Source organism: Ipomoea triloba, chromosome 1 (assembly GCF_003576645.1).
Source record: "Ipomoea triloba cultivar NCNSP0323 chromosome 1, ASM357664v1".
NCBI classification, from domain to species: domain Eukaryota; kingdom Viridiplantae; phylum Streptophyta; class Magnoliopsida; order Solanales; family Convolvulaceae; genus Ipomoea; species Ipomoea triloba.
The window spans coordinates 7,261,096-7,281,872 of NC_044916.1; the positions used below are offsets into that span (position 1 = coordinate 7,261,096).

A 20,777-nucleotide genomic window follows, 5' to 3' on the forward strand; every position below is an offset into this window, starting at 1 on the left:
TGGAAAGAAAGGTCTGGAATCGAGTTTTATTGACGACAGTGTAAGAACAACTTCTCAAAGTCAGAGATTCCTTGTGTGCAGTAAGTAAATGTTTAGCTTTTGTGGTCAATTGAGTTATCATGATTTATGTTATCCCAGATACTCTGGTCGATAAACACTATGTTTAAAAAAATATACGTCATAATGAGTGGCATAGAGCTGCGGGTTTTCCCTTTTCAATTTTGTGGTCTCAAAAAGAGAAAAATAAAATGAAAAAGGAAAAAAATGTCGAAGAAAAGCGGAAAAAAGGTGAGAGAAACAAAGATAGAACAGAGCCTGAGGTAGAAAAGATAGAGTAGGGATTTTATACGTAAAGGATTTATAAAAAAATAATTAAACTGAAAAAAAAAACAAAAATTAAACCCTCTCAGTTCACACCTCGAACATCAGGAAGAAGAGATAAGGCAGAGATTTACTCTTTTTTCCTTTTCTGTCTTAATTTCTATCTGTTTCTCTCTCTATTTCTGTTTCAGTGAGCACGGATGGATCCATTTGATGTGCTGTCAAAGCTTCGTGAAGGTAAAAACACAAAAAACGATCAGATCTTTGAGTTTAGCTTCGACTTGTGGTTGTTTCTTGTTTGAACTTTGAGTTGTTCAGTATTGTTACGTTTCCTTTCATTTCAGTTGAGATTCCTGGAGATCTGTGGAGATTGTGCTGTAATAAGATTGAAATTTTATTTCTGCTTCTACTGCTTGTTAGCTTTAACTTCGTTTAGTTCCTTTAGTGAGTGCAAGTTTGTGATTTGTTTTTAGGGTTTTAAAAAATGTCTGTATATTTAGGGTTTAATTTAATGGATTTTGTAATTTCTGTTGATTAGGAATTTTGAGCAGTTTTGCTTGAACCTGTAATTTTACCCCCAAAAAAAAAGCAAAAAAAAAAAAAAGAAAGTATCTTTTGCCTGTTGAGGGTTTTATAAATACTTGATATTCAAAAACTTGGATTTTGTTGCTGTACGTGCTTGTATTTTAATTAATTGTATTTCTGGATTGTCATTTAGCTGGATATAGATGTTTATCAGATTGTTATTCCTGTAATTAATAGATTTATATAGATTTTACTATTTTAGAGTACCTTCTGACTTACTGTTATTGTTGAAGTCTAAATGTGGTAGTAATATTAATGTCAATTCAATCAATTGGTGTCTGTTAAGTCTTTTGCAGATGCTCTTGAAAAATTAGATGATACCTTCACAAGAAATAGTATGACCTTGTGTTTTGAACTAAAACTTTTGCCACTATACTCTGTTTTGCAGGCTTTGGCTGATAATGTTCTTCTGAGATTGTGCCTTTTTAAGTTCTATGCATGTAAAGACCCTTTATTCTTGAATAAAGATTTTTTAGAAAAGCCAAAAAGAGGAAAAATAATGAACATTTCAGGAAAAGGGGTTTCAATCAGTGACAAAAAGCTAATTTCAGCCAAGGCGACAACATTGAATCCTAATGCTGCAGAATTCGTTCCTCTTGCACTCAAATCACCCTCTGGTAGTACTAGCACTGCAGGTGCATCAAAGTTTGCAAACACGAATACAAGTACACTAGGAAAAGCTGTGTTAGATAGATCAGAATCATCTGCTTCAAATAACTCAGATGATGAAGCACACCAGTACTGGCGGCGTCAACTCCCTGACGACATTACACCTGATTTCAAGGTCATGGGAGAAGATGATTCTCATGGGCTCAATAATCTTCCCTTTTCCAGTTTGTCGTTGACTGATATCACTGAAGCTTCAAGATTCTCCGGCTCAACAGGCAGTGGGTTTATGCTGAAAGAGCAGCAGGAATTATCACCACATCAAATCAGCGGTACTAGCTTTAGTGAAGCAACAAGCTATTCCATTTCACCCTTTGCTGAGGCTGCATCATCAACAGCATTTCATCTCTTGCCTGGTAAACCTTGGGATAAACAGCTTATGAACAATGGACAGTTTCTAACTAGTCCTAGAGATGGGCCTCTTTATAATGGGAACTCTAGACATGGGTACCTAACTGATGGGATCAACAAGCAGCCATTTGTAGAAAATACCGACGCCTCTTTTGAATTCCTGTCTTCGAAATTCCCTGGTTTTGCAGCTGAAAGTCTTGCTGAGGTGTACTATGCCAGTGGAGGTGACTTGGCCCTGACAATGGATATGCTTACTCAACTAGAGGTATTGCTCTCAAACTTTTAACATGTCAAGTATTGTACCTTTGCACTGTTGGTTAATCCTTTGCCCATCTATAATGATATTGATGTAGATCTAGCATACTTGCTACTTTCACTTTGTTGTCTTACGCAGCAAAGCTAAGTTGAGGAAGTCCTATGGTTAGGTGAGAGCAATTCCTCAGTAATTTTTCTTAGCTAAACTAAAGAGAACCAACTCATGCTCAGGACACATGATTATATCTTAGAAATCATGATTTGGAATTGAGAAAGTTACTGTGTGGATTTTCTGGTTAAAATAATGGGGCAGTTGTGTATTTTATTGTGAATTGGACTCACCATTCAAGTATTTTGCTACTGATAAGGAGGTAAAGCAGAAGGATATTAGACAACCTTTAAGAAGCTGAAAAAGTTGAAGTGTGATTTTAACTCTTAATTGAAATGGACAATTGCTGTATGCCTATCTTTATGTCAATAGTTAAAAGTGTTAAACAGTTAAACTCATGTTGAAGTGTGAAAATTGCTTTTTAATGCTTTGACGTTCAAATCATCAACATGAATACTTCCAATGATCCGTATTCCTTGCGACCATGTTGGGCATAATTGTTTTGAGCATCTTTTGTGGAAAATTTCTATTAATGATCTGAACTTGCAATATCATTGCTGATTGTTACAGACACATTTGTTTCCTAAAGTTCTTTGGAGTTTTGCTATAACTTTTAGCTCCTTGATCATTACTTTTTCATATAATTGACTCTCAGACTCTAAAAGGTGTTTTTATTTATTTATTTATATATTTATTTATAATGTTCTATGCAGTATACATGCTGAGTTTGATAGATATTGGAAGTCTAGTCTTTTCATACACATTTCTTTTTCTCAAAATCACTGTGTTGTCGTCGTCATCATCATCATTATTATTATTATTATTATTATTATTATTATTATTATTATTATTATTATTTGTTAAGTTAGAGGGGAAATTCTTTATTCTGGAATGTTTGTAACCATTATTAAGGCATAATTTAATCTATTTGAATATTATTGCAGCTTCAAGGTGATGGTGGGTTGAGTCAGAATCTGAATTCTAAGCCCTTGTCTACTTCATATCTGAGTGCATTGGATTTCCCTGCTCCTTATGTGACAGATAATCAAAACAACTTTTTGAAGTACACTGGAGATGATACTCAACAGAACTTGAGTCTCTATAGGCCATCTGATAAGGATAACACTCTAATGTTCAGATCTGGCTCTTCTGTCCCTTCTAGAGGTGCTGTTGATTTTGCATCTGCTGTCAAGAAGATGGCACATCAAGATTCTAGCATCTGGAAGTATGACAGAAATGGATTAGCTGATGCAAGTGTTGGATCAAGTAGAAATTCTAATGCCATGTTTAGTTCTTACAATGGTAGCCAAAGTAGAGGGTTCTATGGCGACAGGTTGCAAAGTCGAGGGTCAACTCATGCAGGTCCTGTTTGGCTTGAAACTGGAGATGCAGTTGGTAATATACTTTGACATTTAATTATGGACAAATACATTTTCTTGAGCATATATCTGCTCTAATTTTGTTGAGATCACAGCAAACATGTATTCCGAAATTCGGGAAGAAGCTCGTGACCATGCACATTTACGCAATGCATACTTGGAACAGGTATGTGTTACAAGGAGTAATGATGAATGAGGGTAACAATATCCAGATATACAACAAATCCATGTGTATTCTTATTCATATTTCTATTCATATTCATTTAAAAGCGATGAAACTGTATCAGAGTAGAGGAAGGGAATGGCTTGCTTAATTTTGCTAAAGGATAAGAATGATTTTGTCTCATGGTCAAAGAAATATTCTAAATTTATTTTATAATGCTTTCAATTTGAGCATAATAAGATATAAAATATAAATGTGTAGTCCAACTATAAGTTTAAGTTTTTAGTTGAGATGGAATGTGCATCCTTTCAATTTGGTATCAGAGTGTTGCTTGGCCTATTTAGAAGTACTTGGCCTGCATACGCGAGGGACGTGATGAGCATAATATGATATAAAATATAAATACTATAAATGTGTAGTCCAAATATAAGCTTAGGCTTTTAGTTGAAATGGAATACATCTTTCAATTATTATTATGACTAAATTACAATTGCTTACTGCATTTACACTTTTTAAATTTTAATACATCCATGGTATCCCCTCCTTCCCCTTTCTATCATAACATTTTGCTTGGAATATCCTTTTATGAAGTGTTTCTTGGATTTACATAACACACACAATTGTAGAAGTAATTATGGCAACATGAAGAAGAGGTGAAAGTTCTTTAGATAAAAATCTTGATTTTGTCTCACCCTTAAAATGTCTACCTTATCGGGCAATACATTTCCTTGGTATAGTTGTATGTTATGTCAAGTAATACTGTAGCACAATGAGTTGTAAGGAACGTTAAGATGGGAAATCAATAATAAGATGGAAAGCTGAGTGTAACTTCTATGATCCTTGTCTCATTTTATGCATGGTGAATGCCATTTGCTTAACCATAGGATAATATATGCAAATTACATCATGTTTATGCTTGTATTATACCAAATTCAGTTTAGTTCAACAGATTCTTTGTTACTCTATGAAATGTCATAATTAACCTTGTTATTCTGTTCTATTTGATCTTCTACCACTGCGATATTCTGGCAAGAGCAGGCTCGGCAGGCAAATCTTATTGGCAACAAGGCTTTAGCTAAGGAATGGAACACTAATGGGCAGCTACATAATATGCAGATAAATGCTGCTCATGGGAAGTCACAAGAATCTCTATTTCGCCTAAGGTAGGTTTATTGTTCATACTACACGTAAGCATTTTAGGTTCAGAACACTTTGGATGTTTGTTTGAGTATGGTCTATCTCTTGATAAAAGCGTGCTTGTATTCTCAACCATTCTATTTTATCAAGAGGCACCGCTTTCACCCTTTTATTGCCTGCTTTTGCAATAAATTTGTGTGCCCGTCGTCCTACAGTAAAGTACTTAGGAGGCTCATCAAATGTCAAATAGTTGTGGCTAGTTCATGTTGTTGCAGTGCTACCATGCAACAATATAATTTGATACTAAGTTGTATAAGGGGATATGTTGATGCTTTGTGCCTATGCTAATCGCTAAAGAGCCCAACTAATGTAATAGCGATTAGCATAGGCATAAAGCATCAACATATCCCCCCTTATACAACTTAGGAATGGCAACGGGGCAGGGCGGGGTGGGGCGGGGAATTGGAAAAATTCCCATCTCCGTCCCCGGTCAACTCCTTAGTCAAAGTGTCAAATTAGTGTTAGTTTTTAATAATCAAATAAGAAAATTGAAAACCAATTGAAACCTAAGTCCTAATTTCATAAATTTAAATACTTAAGTCTCTCTCTCTCTCTCTCTCTATATATATATATATATATATATATATATATATAAATTTTTAATTATAATAATTATTCGGGGGTGGGGCGGGGTATCCCTGTCCCCAACGAGGAATGACACACATTCCCCGTCCTTGTCCCCATTCCTCAAAAATTTTTCCCGTCCTCATTGGGGTGGGGATCGGGGGATCCCCGTTGGGGACAGGGCAAATTACCATCCCTTAATTTAGCCCAGAACTGCTGCCAGATTTTTATGGATCAAGTCATATACTCATATAATGTATTCATGAACCCTGTAGGGAATCAACCTTAGGTTGTGTTTGATTGGAGACTCTACTATAGGATTTGATACCCATTACCAGTTTGTTTGCATACTTTTGCAATAATTATAAAACCCATTACTGTTTTCTTCCCCTACTTTTGAACAATGGAATAAAGAATAGGGAAGAAAAAAAAAATAGTCATTCTCCATGCATTAAATATAGAACTTTAATATATACACACATATATGTATGTGTATATTATATGTATGGAGTAATATATATTTTTATATATTTATTTATTTTTATTTTAATTAATTAATTAATTATTTTGATTCCAGTTCCTATTTACTACCAAATAAAGAGACTCTTTCTACTTAAACCCATTACCATTATCAAGTATTTGATTCCTGTTATTATTCTGATTCCAATGTTTGAACCAAACCAACCACAGTTGAGTTCAACTATACTCATAATGTATATTTAGTTGAGAATGTTCAAGTTACTCCATGTAGTGGTGTTTAATATATTTTGCAGGAATCAAGAGATTCAAGGCAATGGCAGAGGACAAGATAGACTCATAGATCTGCATGGATATAATGTTAATGATGCTCTTCTTGTCCTGAAGCGTGAGCTGGCTGGATTGAGAAATGCAGCGAGATCAACAGATCAGCAATTGCAGGTCTTCATTTCTGTAGGAATAGGGCAGCCTACCAAGGGTTCAAGGACTCCCGGTAAACTTCCAATTGCCGTACAATACTACCTGCTAGAGGAGGGCCTTGACTACTCTGAACCCCAACCAGGGCTGCTCCGAGTTGTGATGTACTGAGTCAAGGTATAGGAGTTTTTTGATGACACACAGCATAACCCATGGAATCATCAAGAAAAAAGAAAAAAGAAAAAAGAAAAAAAAAAGAAGAATATTGTTGTACCTGTAAATTGGAGGGATCAGAGATTAGGGCAACTCAGAAAGCAGTAGGGAACAAAGAAAAAAAATGGAAATGGAGATGTGTTCTGAAATTTGTACCGGTAAGGTATACTTGGTCCTATAGGTGGATACCTTTTTGTAGCAGTTTGGGACTTGCATGAGCCAGCCCCAAGTATTTTTGTACCTTTACCTTTTTGTCTATATTTGCTGATGTATTTTGATAGAATTCTTTTTACATAATAGTTGAATTCACCAAAATATTCATCTTTGGTATATATCTCTCACAAATGAGGCTGTTCCAGTTTTACTTAATTGTGTTATAGACTGGAGCTGATGCAAGTTGAGCCTGGTTTTGAAACTGCACAAATTTTCGGCGTTCTTGCTCTTTTTTTCTGTGCACCTTTTGATTTATTCATTTTGTTGTTTTTTGCTACTGAAAACAACTGTTAAATTCTATCAGTAGTTCCCTTGGTTGTAGGAGTTTGTTAAGTGTTAGTCCTTATGAGATGTTGTGAACGATTGGAAGCAACTCAAGCAAGGGATTATGGCATGAATGAAGTCATATCTTCTTCATTCTCTCAGTTCTCTTCTTCTCTTCCTCTTTTTTGCAAATCTCTATAATTCGATCTGCTGTGAGTCCTTAGGGCCTCAGAGTATCTTCCATCAAAATATCTCTCAAAGTCGTTGGTGGCTCGTTCATCATGTACAATTGAATGTTTTTAACTATAGAAATTCACCTACACTCTTTGAAAGAATTGATGTTAAACCATAGTTGAAAAAATTGTTGGGTGCTTGGGGAGTGCCTAGGCTGCGATTAATCGGCACTTAGGTATCCGTGTATTTATTTTATATATAATTTTTAACATTTGTTTAAATTTTTTTTTATTTTTAAGACTTAATAATTATAAACTATTTAATGTTTTAATTAATATTAAATATTAACCTAAAAATATCTAGAATTTGAACAATTTATGGTTGTTTGTCTCAAAACAATATCGTTTTGAATGAAATAACACATTTTAAAAAAGAAAACAATAGCTAATCGTCTGACTATGTGGTCTATACTAGTCGGTGCCAAAGAGGTCTAGGAAGCCTAGATCATCGATTTTGGTGATACACTAGGCGGGCGACCAGTGCCTAGCGCCTAGGCGAGATTTAAGAAACATTTTTAAAGAGTTTTTGATAAATTTAAAATCTTAGAGCATCTCCAACAGTTGAAGGTTTTGGTTAGATTTTTTGTGCCACATAGGATACAGAGAATAGGAAAATTGCATATTAAAAAAAAGATGTTTAACACTTTTTTTTTTCTTATTGTGGGCTCCACAAAAAACTTTATCTCTAAAAAAAAAATTATTTTCCCTCATTTCTTATCTTCCCTTCACACCACCTTCTCTTTCATCCAAATAAGAAAAAAAAATGTCAAAATCTATGATGGAGATGCTCTTTCATCTATAATTTTTATTAAAAATATTTGAGATTCAACTATTTTCTAATTTATAGAATATAGGCTAAAGTGCCATTCCGCACCATGAATTATAAGCGATTCTTCATGCCGCACCATATCCTTTCATAAGTGATTCTTCGAGCGGCTCATAGAATGCTTGGGTATGTTAAGAGGTCACCAAGCCAAGGTATTTTTTATTCAGCTAACTCTATCTTCCATATTAAGGGGTTTTTCAGATTCTGACTGGGCTACTTGTCCGAAGACAAGGCGTTCTATTACTGGCTATTGCATTTTTTGGGGGGATTCTTTAGTCTCTTGGAGGTCGAAGAAGCAAGCAACTGTGTCACGGTCTTCTTCCGAGGCAGAATATAGAGCATTGGCTACTTGTGAGATACAATGGTTGTTATTTTTACTCAGTGGCCTCGATATAACACCGTTAGCCTCGGCCTTGCTATTTTCTAATAGTCAGTCTGCTATTGCTATCGCTATGAATCCCGTTTTTCACGAACGAACCAAGCACATTGAGGTTGATTGCCATTTCGTTCGATAACGAATTGAGAATGGTGTTTTGAAAGTATTACATGTTTCCAGTTCCAATCAATTGGCGGATTTCTTCACTAAGCCTCATGCACCGGCGTTGTTTAATTTTTTCAAGTCCAAGCTGGGTGTCCATTCCATCTATGATCCAGCTTGCGGGGGCATATTGAAGTAGTATTAGTTGACATTTTCTTTGGTTGTTGTTGGTTTTATCTCCCACGGAATGGTCGAACAGCGGGCCAACACCATTGGAAAATTGACTAGCACTATCGGAAAAGTAGAGTAACTTTTCGGCCCTCTTTTGATTGCTTGATCGCTTTGAGTACAATGAGTTGCTTGTGAGTATGCTGGATTGCTTCTTGTCTATCTCTCGAGACCTAAAACCCCTATTTATACAAGTTATGAGGGATCTCTCCCTTAGGAAACTACTAAACTATATGTTAGATATTTTTTCCTTATTACATTTTGGGTACTTTCCTAATCTATCTCGACCTTCCTTCCTTATCTCTTTCCTTCCACCACCGAATTCTTTTAGGAAACTCCGTAACTGCCTGCCTTACCTTATTCTTTTTACACCGCCTTCCTTGCACCGCCTATCTTGCACCACCTTTTTGGCCTCGGCCTTGTACTAGGTCAGTCCGGTCCGACTTATACTCATTTTGATTTTCTACTCCGACCTCTCTTCCATGATAATTAATCTTTTCAATAGCTATGTTCAATCACTCTAAGTCTAAGATCTTCAGCTACCTTGTCACCTTTCCTATGATCCCCCAGTCGATCAGTCGGTGGTCGATCGAGTTCCGCCCCGTCCTTCTATCTTCCTCCGAGTCCTCTCTTTCTCAACATTGGTCGTCTCTTTCGTTCATGCCGAGCTTCTAACCCCGAGCCTTATTCTATCCCCTATCAGTTGTTATGTTTTAATTTTATTTAATTTGTTTTGTTTGTTATTTGTTCCTGATTGGTTAGTTAGGAGTCTGGGCATGCACATGCATGGTTGTTTCATCCCTTGTATTTATATCCTTTTGGATAGTAGTGTATGGTGTGAGATAATCTAACTTTTTAAGTTTTCTTCTCTTCCGCTATTCAAACTTCATTAAACTTCTAGTTATTAAACTTGTATTGTTGGATATTGTATTATGAACTTATGGTTTTGTCATTTTATGATTATTGATTGATTGTAATTTTGTAATATGATACATGGATTTGTTGTAATATACTTGCCAGTTATGTATTAAGTATACTTTTTACAACATGTATGCTTTAAAAGGCTTTTAACATGTAGGTTTTAAATAGACTCAAAGCCTATTTATGACCTACTTTGAAGCCTTTTTAATGGCATACATACTAAATTGGCTTTTAAAAAAGCTTTCATACTAGACCAGGCGAACTGTAGGCATGCTTTAGATTTTCATAACAGGCCTAGGCCTAATTTTTTAAAGTCTGGCTTGACTCGACTTATTTTCATCCCTAGCGGTGTCTTGCAAAAGGGGTAAGGATCAAGAAGGTAGCTTATAACCTTTTTCTTTTTCAGTATTTCCACAAAAACGATGTGACTAGATTGTTAGGGGACCGTCTTTGGGCTTTGGATCAAAGTTTACTGATACTATATGAGTTCATTACTATAATATTGTAAGTTCATTATAATAATATTGTATGTTCATTAAGATGACATCAATTTATATATTATAATTTACATATAATATTCTTTTTTTTTTTTTTTTTTGTATAAATAAAATCAATGTTACAATCTTGAATGCAACTTAGTCGTAGTTTCATCATTTTAGGGCCTTTCGAGTATAGTGGGGCCTAACTTTAGGGCCATAATCCTTCAACTTTCAAATTTTTAACCAGCACTAGTCCTAACTTTGCCCTTACTTAAACTAACGGAAGGACCACAACTTGTTAAATTTGAAAGTTGAAGGACCACGAGTGGTTAAATTGAAAATTCAATACTAAACATTACTAGTCCGATTGACATCTTTGTTGATAACATTACATAGTTACTTGTCGTGTAGTGAATTTATAAGGTGGCTTGTATCATTTACATGTCATGAAGTAAATCCCAACTTGTCGACGTCGTGGGTGGATTATTTCAAAACTTATCCGGCTCCATCGAAAGTAGGTACCCACTCTTATTTTTCAATTTTAGTTCAGCAATTCAGCCAACCCAATAAGCCCGACAACTTGAGGTTTGGGGTTAGGGCCAACTTGACCCAAAAAAATAATGGATAGCACGAACTAATAAACTCCACAATATGACAAGACTAGGCCGAAACCGAGCGGACGGGCTCAATTGATATCCCTAAATCCATATTAAGTGAAAATTTCATTTTTGGTCCTATGACTATTGGGGTGTTATTAATTGGAGCTCACAATAACACTGAAGCATTGCCAAAATCTACGACCTGAATTTTCATTTGTCTATGAAGTTCGAATCTTCAATTGGTGATCACAAATACAATGGGTAATTGGGAAACAAGAAGAATAGGAATTAGCCATAATGGCACATCGTGCTTCTCTTCCATCTCTTCGTTCTTCTCTTTCTCGTTGCCTCTATGTTTAGAGCTTAGACGAAGTGGAATAAATAGGCTAAAATCAACTTTCCCCTTTTTGCATAAACATGAAAAGACGAGATTGCTCTTGTGGTTAAACATAATGTGATCAATTAAATTTTTATGGTGAGTTTTATCCGACAATTTGACATCAGTGACAAATTGAATAATTAAGGATTTAAATTCACAATTTTGAAACTTGTAGACACCAATTAACAACACATTCAAATTGAACACCGGAGACTTACGAAAGAGTACTTGAAATATAATCAAATGTAGACCATACTATCAAATAATATACCTTCAGTACACAAATAATGTGTTTTTAGTATATTAAAAATGTATATTATATTTAAGAAAAGTGCATTATTTGATTATTGAAAGTACATTATTTTGTATAACATACATTCAATACACAAATAATGTACTTTTAGTATGTAAAAAATGTATTTTTTGTTATAGCCTACACAACACTTAATTTGCCCTTGAGGCTGTTTGGGCCAAGTAGATAAGAGGTATGTTCTTATTAAGCAAAAAATAATAATAATACCCGAATTTAGCTTTAACAAAACACGTCTGACATTTGCCAAACACCTCTAGTATTGGTACGAGGCAGAGCTCTGTCAAATTAAATTCATCCAAAATGTAAAACTAGTGGAATAGCACAGTGAACTTCCCAGAACCATAAAATAACAGAAACAGCTCATATTGTTTTCTTTGACCATGTAGCAAAAAGATAAAGAAAAAACAAATATAACTTAGTTCGAAGTTCACAGCAGCATTTTCATGCTTTTCAATATTTCGTCACATGAACTCTCCACATGCAATCAAGTTTCCGGTGACGACTGCATGAAATTGAACAAGATGTTTGATCAGGTTTCTTGAATATATGAAACCGTATCACAAGGCACACAGGCAGTTAAAAGAGGAAGCTTGACAATGGTGGAGAGGAGTGCTATTTGCGTGTGGTAGAAAGCATCAGTACCAGTAGACTCAATTCAGCTTGTTTTTTGAAGATCTCTGCAGCGGCTTTGCAATCGGTCTTGCTGGTGTACCTCGCATAACCCTCTTTACGTCATACTTCACAGACAGGAATGCACAGACCAAAGCTATCAACATCGTTGGATAGACAAACACCGCTCTTGTAGGATCAGGGTTAGCTTGTTTGTTAAGTATCCCTTCCTTGACAAGACCCCAAATAATTAGTAGTGTTCCAAACATGCTCATCCTCCCAGCTTTAATGAGGCCAATGAGAGCTCCAGCCACAGAGAAATAGCTCCCAGCAAGAACCTATTTGATAACAAGGCATCAGCTCGTGTACAAGCAGTCAAAAACATAATATAGAAATTCATATTAATCAATAATCATTCCACCTAGAAAATAGAACAAGCTGCATATGGAACAATTTAGTACCAAATGAATGCAACACAGTAAAATAAGACAGCAATTTACATTTGCATTGTTTGTGTATGAACAGAAGGTAAGAAGTTTGGGAAGAGAAAATTAGAAAAGGAGATAAGAAGTTTAGAGGAAAACCTCCAAGCGCTGTAGGTCAGTTGCTGCAGAAGCTTCCTTTATATTAGTTAGGTTGTAAATGTTTAGCAGATTTTCCCAGCTAGGAACAGTCATATTCTTGATTAAGCTATTTGTGGTTGCCCCGGGGTACAGGAGGGCCTTGACAACTGGAACAGGAAATATATCACTGGCAATCAACTGGGAAGATGTGACTTGCATTGGAGTCGTGCACATACCAGATCTACATGGAACCCTAAAGAAATAGAATGTCAAAAGGGATTAGTGAAAAATAAATAGAAAACCCAATTGCTCCATCTTCTTTACTCCACACATTAGCACTATATCAGATGTGATAGTCATTAAAATAATATCAGAAGATTTACTAGCAATCATTCAATAATATTATAACCATTGCATAAAAGACATTATGGATCAGCAGCTTCATCATTATAGTGAGAGAAACTCAAATTCAAAGTCAAAAAGTTACCAATAGCAAATGCATTAGAGATAATCCTTAAAACTTTAACTAATAGTTCCAAGATAAGTACAGCCTATAACTATGTATTTCCACATCTCAGGCTTATGCTGAAAAGGAAAGTTTCTTACTATTTACTTAGTATTAAATAAATAAATGGATATGAGATTATTAAAGCAAATACAAATAGAAGGAGCATATCAATAGCATAACTGAATGATTATTCAAATTTAGCTCACAGATATTTAATTGGTTACTATTATAGCCCATTCTCTTCGATAGACCACCGCCAAACTCATTCTATACAGTTGAAACCAAAATTGCCACACAATTCTCTTGATTATTGTCTGAAGACAAATTCAGCTCATGTAAGATTAAGCTAAGTGTATAACACACTGATATAAACATTATGATTAAATTCCAATGTATGAAAATTCCAACAAGCCCTTTTCATTAAATTTATGGCTGCTAATTGGGGAACAGGTGCTGCATTTATTTTCGACAGGAAGATTTTTACATGGAGGCCAAGGAAAAACTGTTTCAAAGCAGTTTTAGAGTCAATTATTGGTTTTCTTTTTCTTTTCTTTTCTCTTTTTTAAATCTAGTGGATTTTATCAACACTTCCATAACTCAAATCAAGCTCCGAAGTGGCCAAGTAGACAAATCTGATCTATAATCATCCTTCTTAATTTCACTGGCAGTCTTATCTATATTATGTTCTTCAAATATGTAACTCTTTGGCACAATTTAATATACAAGACTGTAATAGAGTATGCCCGTTCAAATGCAATGTTCTTTTCTTTTGTATGCTATCTCATGAATATCCTAGGACAAACTAAAATCTTAAACCATCCATTCATTTCCAAAACAACATAATCTACACAAGCTCTGTCCATAACCAGAAACTAATAAAGCTCCTTAGCATCAATACTACCAACCGAGATTTATTAGATTTTAAATAAACTAAAAAGTCACTTTTACCAAAAAAAAAAAACAAAAAAAAAAAAACAAACAAAAAAAAAAACAAGCACAACAAATAGGAAATACTAATAGAAAGCTGGCAATTCACTCTAAATTTTTGGCACAGATCACAAAACTAACTCCTATAATACTAGAAAACAGCCTGTAAAACACTGCTAAAACGGTTCCTACTTAAATTCTGTGTGCAGTGCATTTTCATTTTCTAGTAAACATTGAGGCAAAGTCAAAACAATACTGAATCACTTGTCCGATAGCGAAATCGAAGCATATATAGGTGCGCGCGCGTACCTGAAAAGAGGAATCTGAAAGATGATGAGGACGAAAAAGATGCGAGATGCGTAGACAGAGAGTTGGTTCCATCGGCTTTTTGATGAAGACGGTGGCGCGGTTGAGCTCACAGTCGCCATCGGGAATTGCAGCAGGGAACGTCGACGGTGAGAGAAAGTCGTGGAGTGGGCGGCAGGGTGCCGGAAGGGAGCTGGTTTTCGCTGTCCGTTGTCGTATACTCGTATAATCAATTGCTCAAATAGCTACAGTATCTCCGTCGTGACTTGTAACTATAATAAATTTCTCTCTTTCTTTATTGAAAAAAAAAAAACTATTAGTGAAACAATAATTAAAAACAAGTTAATTCAAGCAGTTTGATTTTTAAAATTAGTCCAGACCTTAATTTGGACAATTTAAGTCTCTTTACTTTCAAATTATTTTCATTGCTCTTTTTGTTAAATTTTAGTTAAGTTAAGGTCAAATGAAGGGGTAAAATTACACGTTCACCTATTTAGTGTATTATTATTCGTAAATAAGACAAGATAAATACGAATAATAATACACTAATTAGGTGAACCAGCAATTTTACCCCTTCATTTGACCTTAATTTAATCAAAATTTAACGAAAAGACCAACATTAAAAATAATTTGAAAGTCAAGGACTTAAATTGTCCAAATTAAAAAGTGGAAAGTAATTTTGAAAAATCAACACGGAAGAACATGGCTGGAATTAACCTATTATTTCACCCAAAAAAAAAAAAAAAAACACATGAGAGTGAACACAATAATATCAGAAATTGCACAAATCCTCTTTAAAACCCCTTCAGCGATTTCTCTATCTGAAAGACAGTAGAAATAATGGCTATGGCAGCTTCAACATCTCTGCGCATTTCCATCACACTCCAGTGCACCCGTAATAACGCCTTCTTTGTGGACCGGCACTTTAGCCGAACCAACCTCCCTTTCACACGCAACCGTTCTTCTTCCTCCCTTCTCACCTTCGCTCGCCGGCGAAGCAAGCCCCACCGCCCTGCTACCACTTCCTCCAACAAAAAGAAACAAAAGGTATCGCCAAAAGAACTCTTCGAATGTCTATTTTCTTTTGCTTTCCATTTAATTGGATGAAAAAAGTTTAATCGTATGGATATCTAGAGAATGCATATTCTAATTCTTGAGTTCTCGTGAGATAAAATGCCATTTTAGTACCTGCTGTTTGATGCTTTATCTTTATTGAATAATAAAATATAAAGTATTATTTACTATGTAAAATTTAGGGATTGGGATAGTTTTCATAGCATGGCACTCCAGTTTATAAGCAAATTGGAATATCTTTAAAAATTATGTAAGTTTTGTGTGATGTAGTTTGATTAAGATTATGTGAAAGCAGTATTGAATTCGCATTGGTGAGTTTCATTGGCAGGAACTTGTTCATCTTAGAACATGATTTGTAGAAATTGATTATGGGAAGAAGAAACGAGTTCAGTAGTATTTTGTTAATAAGGTTAAATTGATGACTTTGTATTTGTATGTATGTTTTGTTTCTTTGCATTGAGTGAAAGACTATGGCCTCCCTAATCTTTAAGCCATGGGGACATCTTTGTATTTATATTATCATATCAGCACAGTTGCTGAATACTATAAATTGTGAACTTTGTTTTTGATCTTTGTTTTATGTGGTGAATTTTTTCTCAGAGGGACGATGAGGAAGATGAAGATTTAGATGAAGATGCTTTTGAGGCGCTGTTTCGTCAACTTGAAGAAGATCTGAAAAATGACAATATCTCTTTGGATGATGATGATGACCTTGAAATAACAGAGGAGGACCTTGCAAATCTTGAGCGTGAACTCGAAGAGGCTCTGAAGGATGATGAGCTATCAGGAGACCTTGAATCAATTGTAGATGGGGAAATTAAAAATGTAGCTGAAGAGGAGGAGGAGGAGGAAGAAGAAGAAGAAGAAGAAGAAGAAGAAGAGGGTGAGGTAGCTGCAGCTATAAAAGGAGATGAAGATGAAGATGAAGATGAAGATGAAAAGCCAGTAAGATTGAGAAATTGGCAACTTAAGAGACTGGCTTATGCACTAAAAGATGGTCGACGTAAGACAAGTGTAAGTTTCTATTCTATTTCTTCTTCAATTTAAAAATTTCAGTTGCATAGGGATTAGTCCATGGCAGACTTTTGCATTCAAAATTCTATAAAAATCAAGGCCATCTGTATCATGGTTGGTTCTTCTATGACATAGTTTTGTACAATAGTTATTTTCTGGAATGTGTCCTGAAAAATCTCACTCACCATGGATATGATGCGCAATAACTATGAATCAAGTTGATAGAGGAGAAAAATAAAATGATTAAGAACCATCTGTTTGGTCTAGGCTTGGGAGTGTAGCTGATTTGCTGATTCACAGCCAAAATAGGTAGTGGGAAAATCTTTTAAATTGTAATATTTATGTTCTTCATAAAAGTACTGTGAAAACCTACCACATTGTTGCCTTAAACTAAACCCTTTGCCTATATTGAAGAAAACAAGAAAGATTGTACTAATATCTGATTTTCTGTCTGGGTTTTCATAATGTAAAATAAAGCAAACCCTTTGAGAGTATGTACTAGAAAGTGAAGATAATTATAAATTGAGAGCATCAAATAGAAGTATAAAGTTAAGTATCCATCAAGACTGAGATACCTGAGGAGAGATCCTGCTGAGCTCAGCTAGAGGCTTATCACAGTTTCTTATATGACCATTTGCCCCCGTGTTCATCTTAATGTCTAAGAAACCATATAAATTGAAATATACTTCATGTTTGTGCCTGCAGTTCTGTGCCTCATTAGAATACTAGTTTGCTCAGACTATATGAGCATCCATCATTGCATTTTGTAACTATTGCTTTATGTTTACAATTGGTGAAGTTGTTTTGTGATTTGATAGTAAATCTCAATTTGTGAGATGGCATTGCTTCTTTTAAACTTATTTTTCTCAACCATTGAAATGTGTGATTCTCAAAATATTCATCTCAGTTAATAATTAATCCAGAAATGTGATTCTCTACGGTTTAACACTTTACATGCAGATAAAAAATCTTGCAGCTGATGTCTGTCTTGACAGAGCTGTTGTTCTTGAACTACTCCGTGATCCTCCTCCGCATCTTTTATTGCTGAGTGCTGCTTTACCTGATAAACCTATTTCAACAATCTCAGAGCCTCCGAGTATCCCATTGGAAACTGTTCCTCTGGAGAAAGCCACTGAAAATGCAGAAACAAAGACTACGGTGGAAATGCCAGTTCATGTTAGGCAACGCAACTGGGCTGCTAAAAAGAGAATTAAGAAAAAGCAACTTGAAACCCTTGAACTAGTTTACCGAAGATCTCAGAGACCAACTGTGAGTAATATTATATCTAAACCTGTGTTCTTATTCTTATGGATTAATTGAGTAGTATTTCTTTTAAATGGGTGCTCCAATATAAGCTGGACCATTAGCAATTTGCAAGGTGTGATACCCAGATTCATAGGAATCATTATTTGGTGGAGTGGCGTTGATCAATTTCTTTGGACTGAGGAAGAGATTGTGTCTTGCAGGCCTAAATGGCTAAATATTGCAATTATACAATTAAGATTGACTCAACCCTAATCACAACTTACAACATAAAAATCAGTTACCTTCATTTACATGTCATTGCCCCTCTAAGCTATTGTTTCAGTTCTTTCTGTTTGTTTATTTCGACTCGATTTGAAGTAAACGGCCCGACTATGAATTCTATTCATCAGTCTGTTAGTATTATAATTTTTACCATTTTATTGCCATTTAAACAAATGCAGAATGCCATGATTAGCAGCATTGTGCATGTCACCAATCTTCCCCACAAAAGAGTGGTGAAGTGGTTCGAAGACAGGCGTTCTGAAGACGGTGTTCCTGATAATCACATTCCAAAGCTTCCATACCGGCGATCTGCTGCTCCTGAGACTTCCCCTAGTTGATACAAGGTCATTCAAACTTCTTGTATGTACCTTTAACACAATTTTGTTTAATGTAAATGTGACTTTCCAAAGCAATTTATAACAATTGTCAGCATTAAACAATTTCTATTGATTGATGCTTTCAGCCTTTCAGTTCAGTAGCAAAGGATCCCATAAAGTACAGCATATCTTTTGGTTTAGGCTAATATTTGGCAAATCTAGCTGAAAATGTAGCTGAAAGTTGAAAAGTTATAAGCTCGAAGTTGAAAACTGTAAAGCTGTTAGGCTAGCTGATTATGCTTAAAAGTGTTTAGTAAAATTAAATTTTTGATAAATTGATAAATGTAAAAAAGACTAAAAAGGACATTTACATAAAATTAAACAGTTTTAAATTTAAATAAGTTTGTTTACATATTAAAATTCAACATTAGCTGGAGAGGAGACTGGCGGCGAACGGCAATGCGAGTGGAAACGGCGGCAGCGTTAGCTGGAGTGGAGACTTCGGCGACGTGCGGCGTTGGCTGGAGTGGTTTATTTGCAATGAATCGATCGATTGTAAGGCAATTTACAATGTGCGCCCGAAGTGAGTAGTTCGGACGCAGATTGTTCAGTAGTAAACTTTTAATCTTTTAATTATAAAAATGCCATTGTGTCACTTTACGTGTTTGGTGTTTCAGTATCGGACACAAATTGTCTTACATTTATGGTCATGGTCATTTTTATACTAGTGTCTAAAGTTTAAGTGTGTGGTTTTTCTTCTTAAGGTGCGTCTTTGTATCACTTAAGTGCGCAATGTTAAGACTCATGGTGTGCTATTTAACACTTAATGTGCGTGTTTCTATCACTTTTTTTTTTTTTTGAATACTACTAACTCTATTAGAATGAGTCCACTAAGGCTCGAACCCATCACCTCCCGTATAAAGGAAAGGGTTTGATGCCACTGGACTACAAGGCTATTTTTAGCTTGTGTTTCTTCCTTCTAGACACATGTTTTTTTTTTAATTTTTTTATTATAATTCTTTTTAATTTTCATTGATTTGAGTTGTTGATCAAGATTTGATCAACAACTCAGATCTAACCACATGACCGCACCTGAGACCTCTTCCACGCTTGAACCCGTCCCTATATATATATATATGTATGTATGTATGTATGTATGTATGTATGTATGTATGTATGTATGTATGCATGCATGCATGCATGCATGTATGTATTGGACCATATGAGAATAAATCTTTAGGAGAAAATTAAGAACTAATTTCAGTCTTATATATGCAAAAATTGAACGAACCATATTAAATTTTTTAAAAAACGTGGTGCCATTTTTTAAACAAATGGGGTGTCACTTATTTAAGTATGATTGTATTTTTTTTTTTGGGTTTTTTCCCAAGGTGTCCCTTCCGCCGACAGTTAGAAGACTAATCATCCGTCCCAACGGTCAGCACACTAACAGTGTGTTTGGTTCGTGGAATAGGTCAAAAATTCCCTAGAATAGACCTATTCAACTGTTTGATTCGTCATTCTATTCCTAGGAATAACATTCCCGGGAATGAGTTATTCCCTTTGTAAGGGGAATAACCATTCCTATGGGATCTCAGCTCCTAGTATTAGCTATTCCCAAGTATTTGGGAATAGCTTTTATACTATAATACCGAAAATACCCTTTTGTATTATATTATAATTCTTATATACATACATACATATATACATATACATTTATATATATATATATATATATATATATATATATATATATATATATATATATATATAATGTAAGTAATAATAATAATAATACATTTTTATTAATCTAAAAGTTATGAGTTGATTTTCAAAAAAATAATAATAATACATTTTTTAGATAGGGGTATTTATGTCTTTTAAACACATTCCATTTCTATTCCTTAAATTAGCCAAACGTTGAAATTACATTCTAAAGTCTATTCCTTCGGCAAACCAAATAATAAAATACAATTCCTATTCTATTACTTCCGTATTCCATTACCTATGAAATATTATTCCTATTCCATTAAAATTAATTCCGTGAACCAAACATGTTGTAGTGGTAGGGGATTGGGCAAATGGTTTGCTCCATTCACATGGGTGGGGATCAAACCACTTATTTAATTATGATTGTATATTTAGAAACACTTGATAGTGCATCCGCAAATAATGAAAGTGCATTTAGAAACTCCTTAATAATATTTTTTTTGACTAAATATAGAAAAAAACAAATTTTCCTTTAAAAGAAAAAGGAAAAAAAATATTTTTTTCCATCTGTGCCAAAAATTCAATACAATGT

The 20,777-nt window shown here is 34.8% G+C and overlaps 3 protein-coding genes across 5 annotated transcripts; 2 read left to right on the forward strand and 1 right to left on the reverse strand.

Moving 5' to 3' along the window:
- The first annotated feature begins 283 nt into the window (after positions 1 to 283).
- On the forward strand, positions 284 to 7,042 carry LOC116019574 (polyadenylate-binding protein-interacting protein 7-like). Its single transcript, XM_031259851.1, has 6 exons — positions 284 to 558; positions 1,295 to 2,188; positions 3,232 to 3,682; positions 3,762 to 3,832; positions 4,868 to 4,992; positions 6,364 to 7,042. The coding sequence occupies exons 1-6, from the start codon at positions 535 to 537 to the stop codon at positions 6,653 to 6,655; spliced, it is 1,857 nt and encodes a 618-aa protein (XP_031115711.1). The 5' UTR covers positions 284 to 534; the 3' UTR covers positions 6,656 to 7,042.
- A 4,827-nt stretch (positions 7,043 to 11,869) lies between these two features.
- LOC116015307 lies at positions 11,870 to 14,815 on the reverse strand. The gene is made up of 3 exons (XM_031255351.1): positions 14,547 to 14,815; positions 12,824 to 13,055; positions 11,870 to 12,577 (listed from the first exon to the last, which is right to left on the reverse strand). Exons 1-3 carry the CDS (start codon positions 14,663 to 14,665, stop codon positions 12,281 to 12,283), a joined length of 648 nt encoding a protein of 215 aa, XP_031111211.1. The 5' UTR covers positions 14,666 to 14,815; the 3' UTR covers positions 11,870 to 12,280.
- Positions 14,816 to 15,323: 508 nt separating this feature from the next.
- LOC116017369 (protein OVEREXPRESSOR OF CATIONIC PEROXIDASE 3-like) lies at positions 15,324 to 19,135 on the forward strand. 3 transcript variants are annotated; one of them, XM_031257958.1, is made up of 5 exons: positions 15,324 to 15,590; positions 16,218 to 16,631; positions 17,592 to 17,900; positions 18,338 to 18,518; positions 18,907 to 19,135. In XM_031257958.1, exons 1-4 carry the CDS (start codon positions 15,384 to 15,386, stop codon positions 18,494 to 18,496), a joined length of 1,089 nt encoding a protein of 362 aa, XP_031113818.1. In that variant the 5' UTR covers positions 15,324 to 15,383; the 3' UTR covers positions 18,497 to 18,518; positions 18,907 to 19,135. The 3 variants fall into 3 exon arrangements, with proteins under 3 accessions (XP_031113818.1, XP_031113824.1, XP_031113811.1); XM_031257964.1 differs by having other exon boundaries at positions 18,338 to 18,502; XM_031257951.1 differs by lacking the exon at positions 18,907 to 19,135 and having other exon boundaries at positions 15,325 to 15,590; positions 18,338 to 18,633.
- The last annotated feature ends 1,642 nt before the right edge of the window (positions 19,136 to 20,777 follow it).

Bases quoted from the DNA above. Each gene is read 5' to 3' on its own strand.
- LOC116019574 (XM_031259851.1), top strand. From the start codon at position 535: ATGTGCTGTCAAAGCTTCGTGAAG. The intron at 559-1,294 runs GTAAAAACACAA...TCTGTTTTGCAG, and splicing joins GCTGTCAAAGCTTCGTGAAG to GCTTTGGCTGATAATGTTCT. The intron at 2,189-3,231 runs GTATTGCTCTCA...ATATTATTGCAG, and splicing joins ATATGCTTACTCAACTAGAG to CTTCAAGGTGATGGTGGGTT.
- LOC116015307 (XM_031255351.1), bottom strand. From the start codon at position 14,665: ATGGCGACTGTGAGCTCAACCGCGCCACCGTCTTCATCAAAAAGCCGA. The intron at 13,056-14,546 runs GTACGCGCGCGC...CTATTTCTTTAG, and splicing joins TTTCAGATTCCTCTTTTCAG to GGTTCCATGTAGATCTGGTA. The intron at 12,578-12,823 runs GTTTTCCTCTAA...GTTATCAAATAG, and splicing joins CTGACCTACAGCGCTTGGAG to GTTCTTGCTGGGAGCTATTT.
- LOC116017369 (XM_031257958.1), top strand. From the start codon at position 15,384: ATGGCTATGGCAGCTTCAACATCTCTGCGCATTTCCATCACACTCCAG. The intron at 16,632-17,591 runs GTAAGTTTCTAT...CTTTACATGCAG, and splicing joins ATGGTCGACGTAAGACAAGT to ATAAAAAATCTTGCAGCTGA. The intron at 17,901-18,337 runs GTGAGTAATATT...AAACAAATGCAG, and splicing joins GAAGATCTCAGAGACCAACT to AATGCCATGATTAGCAGCAT.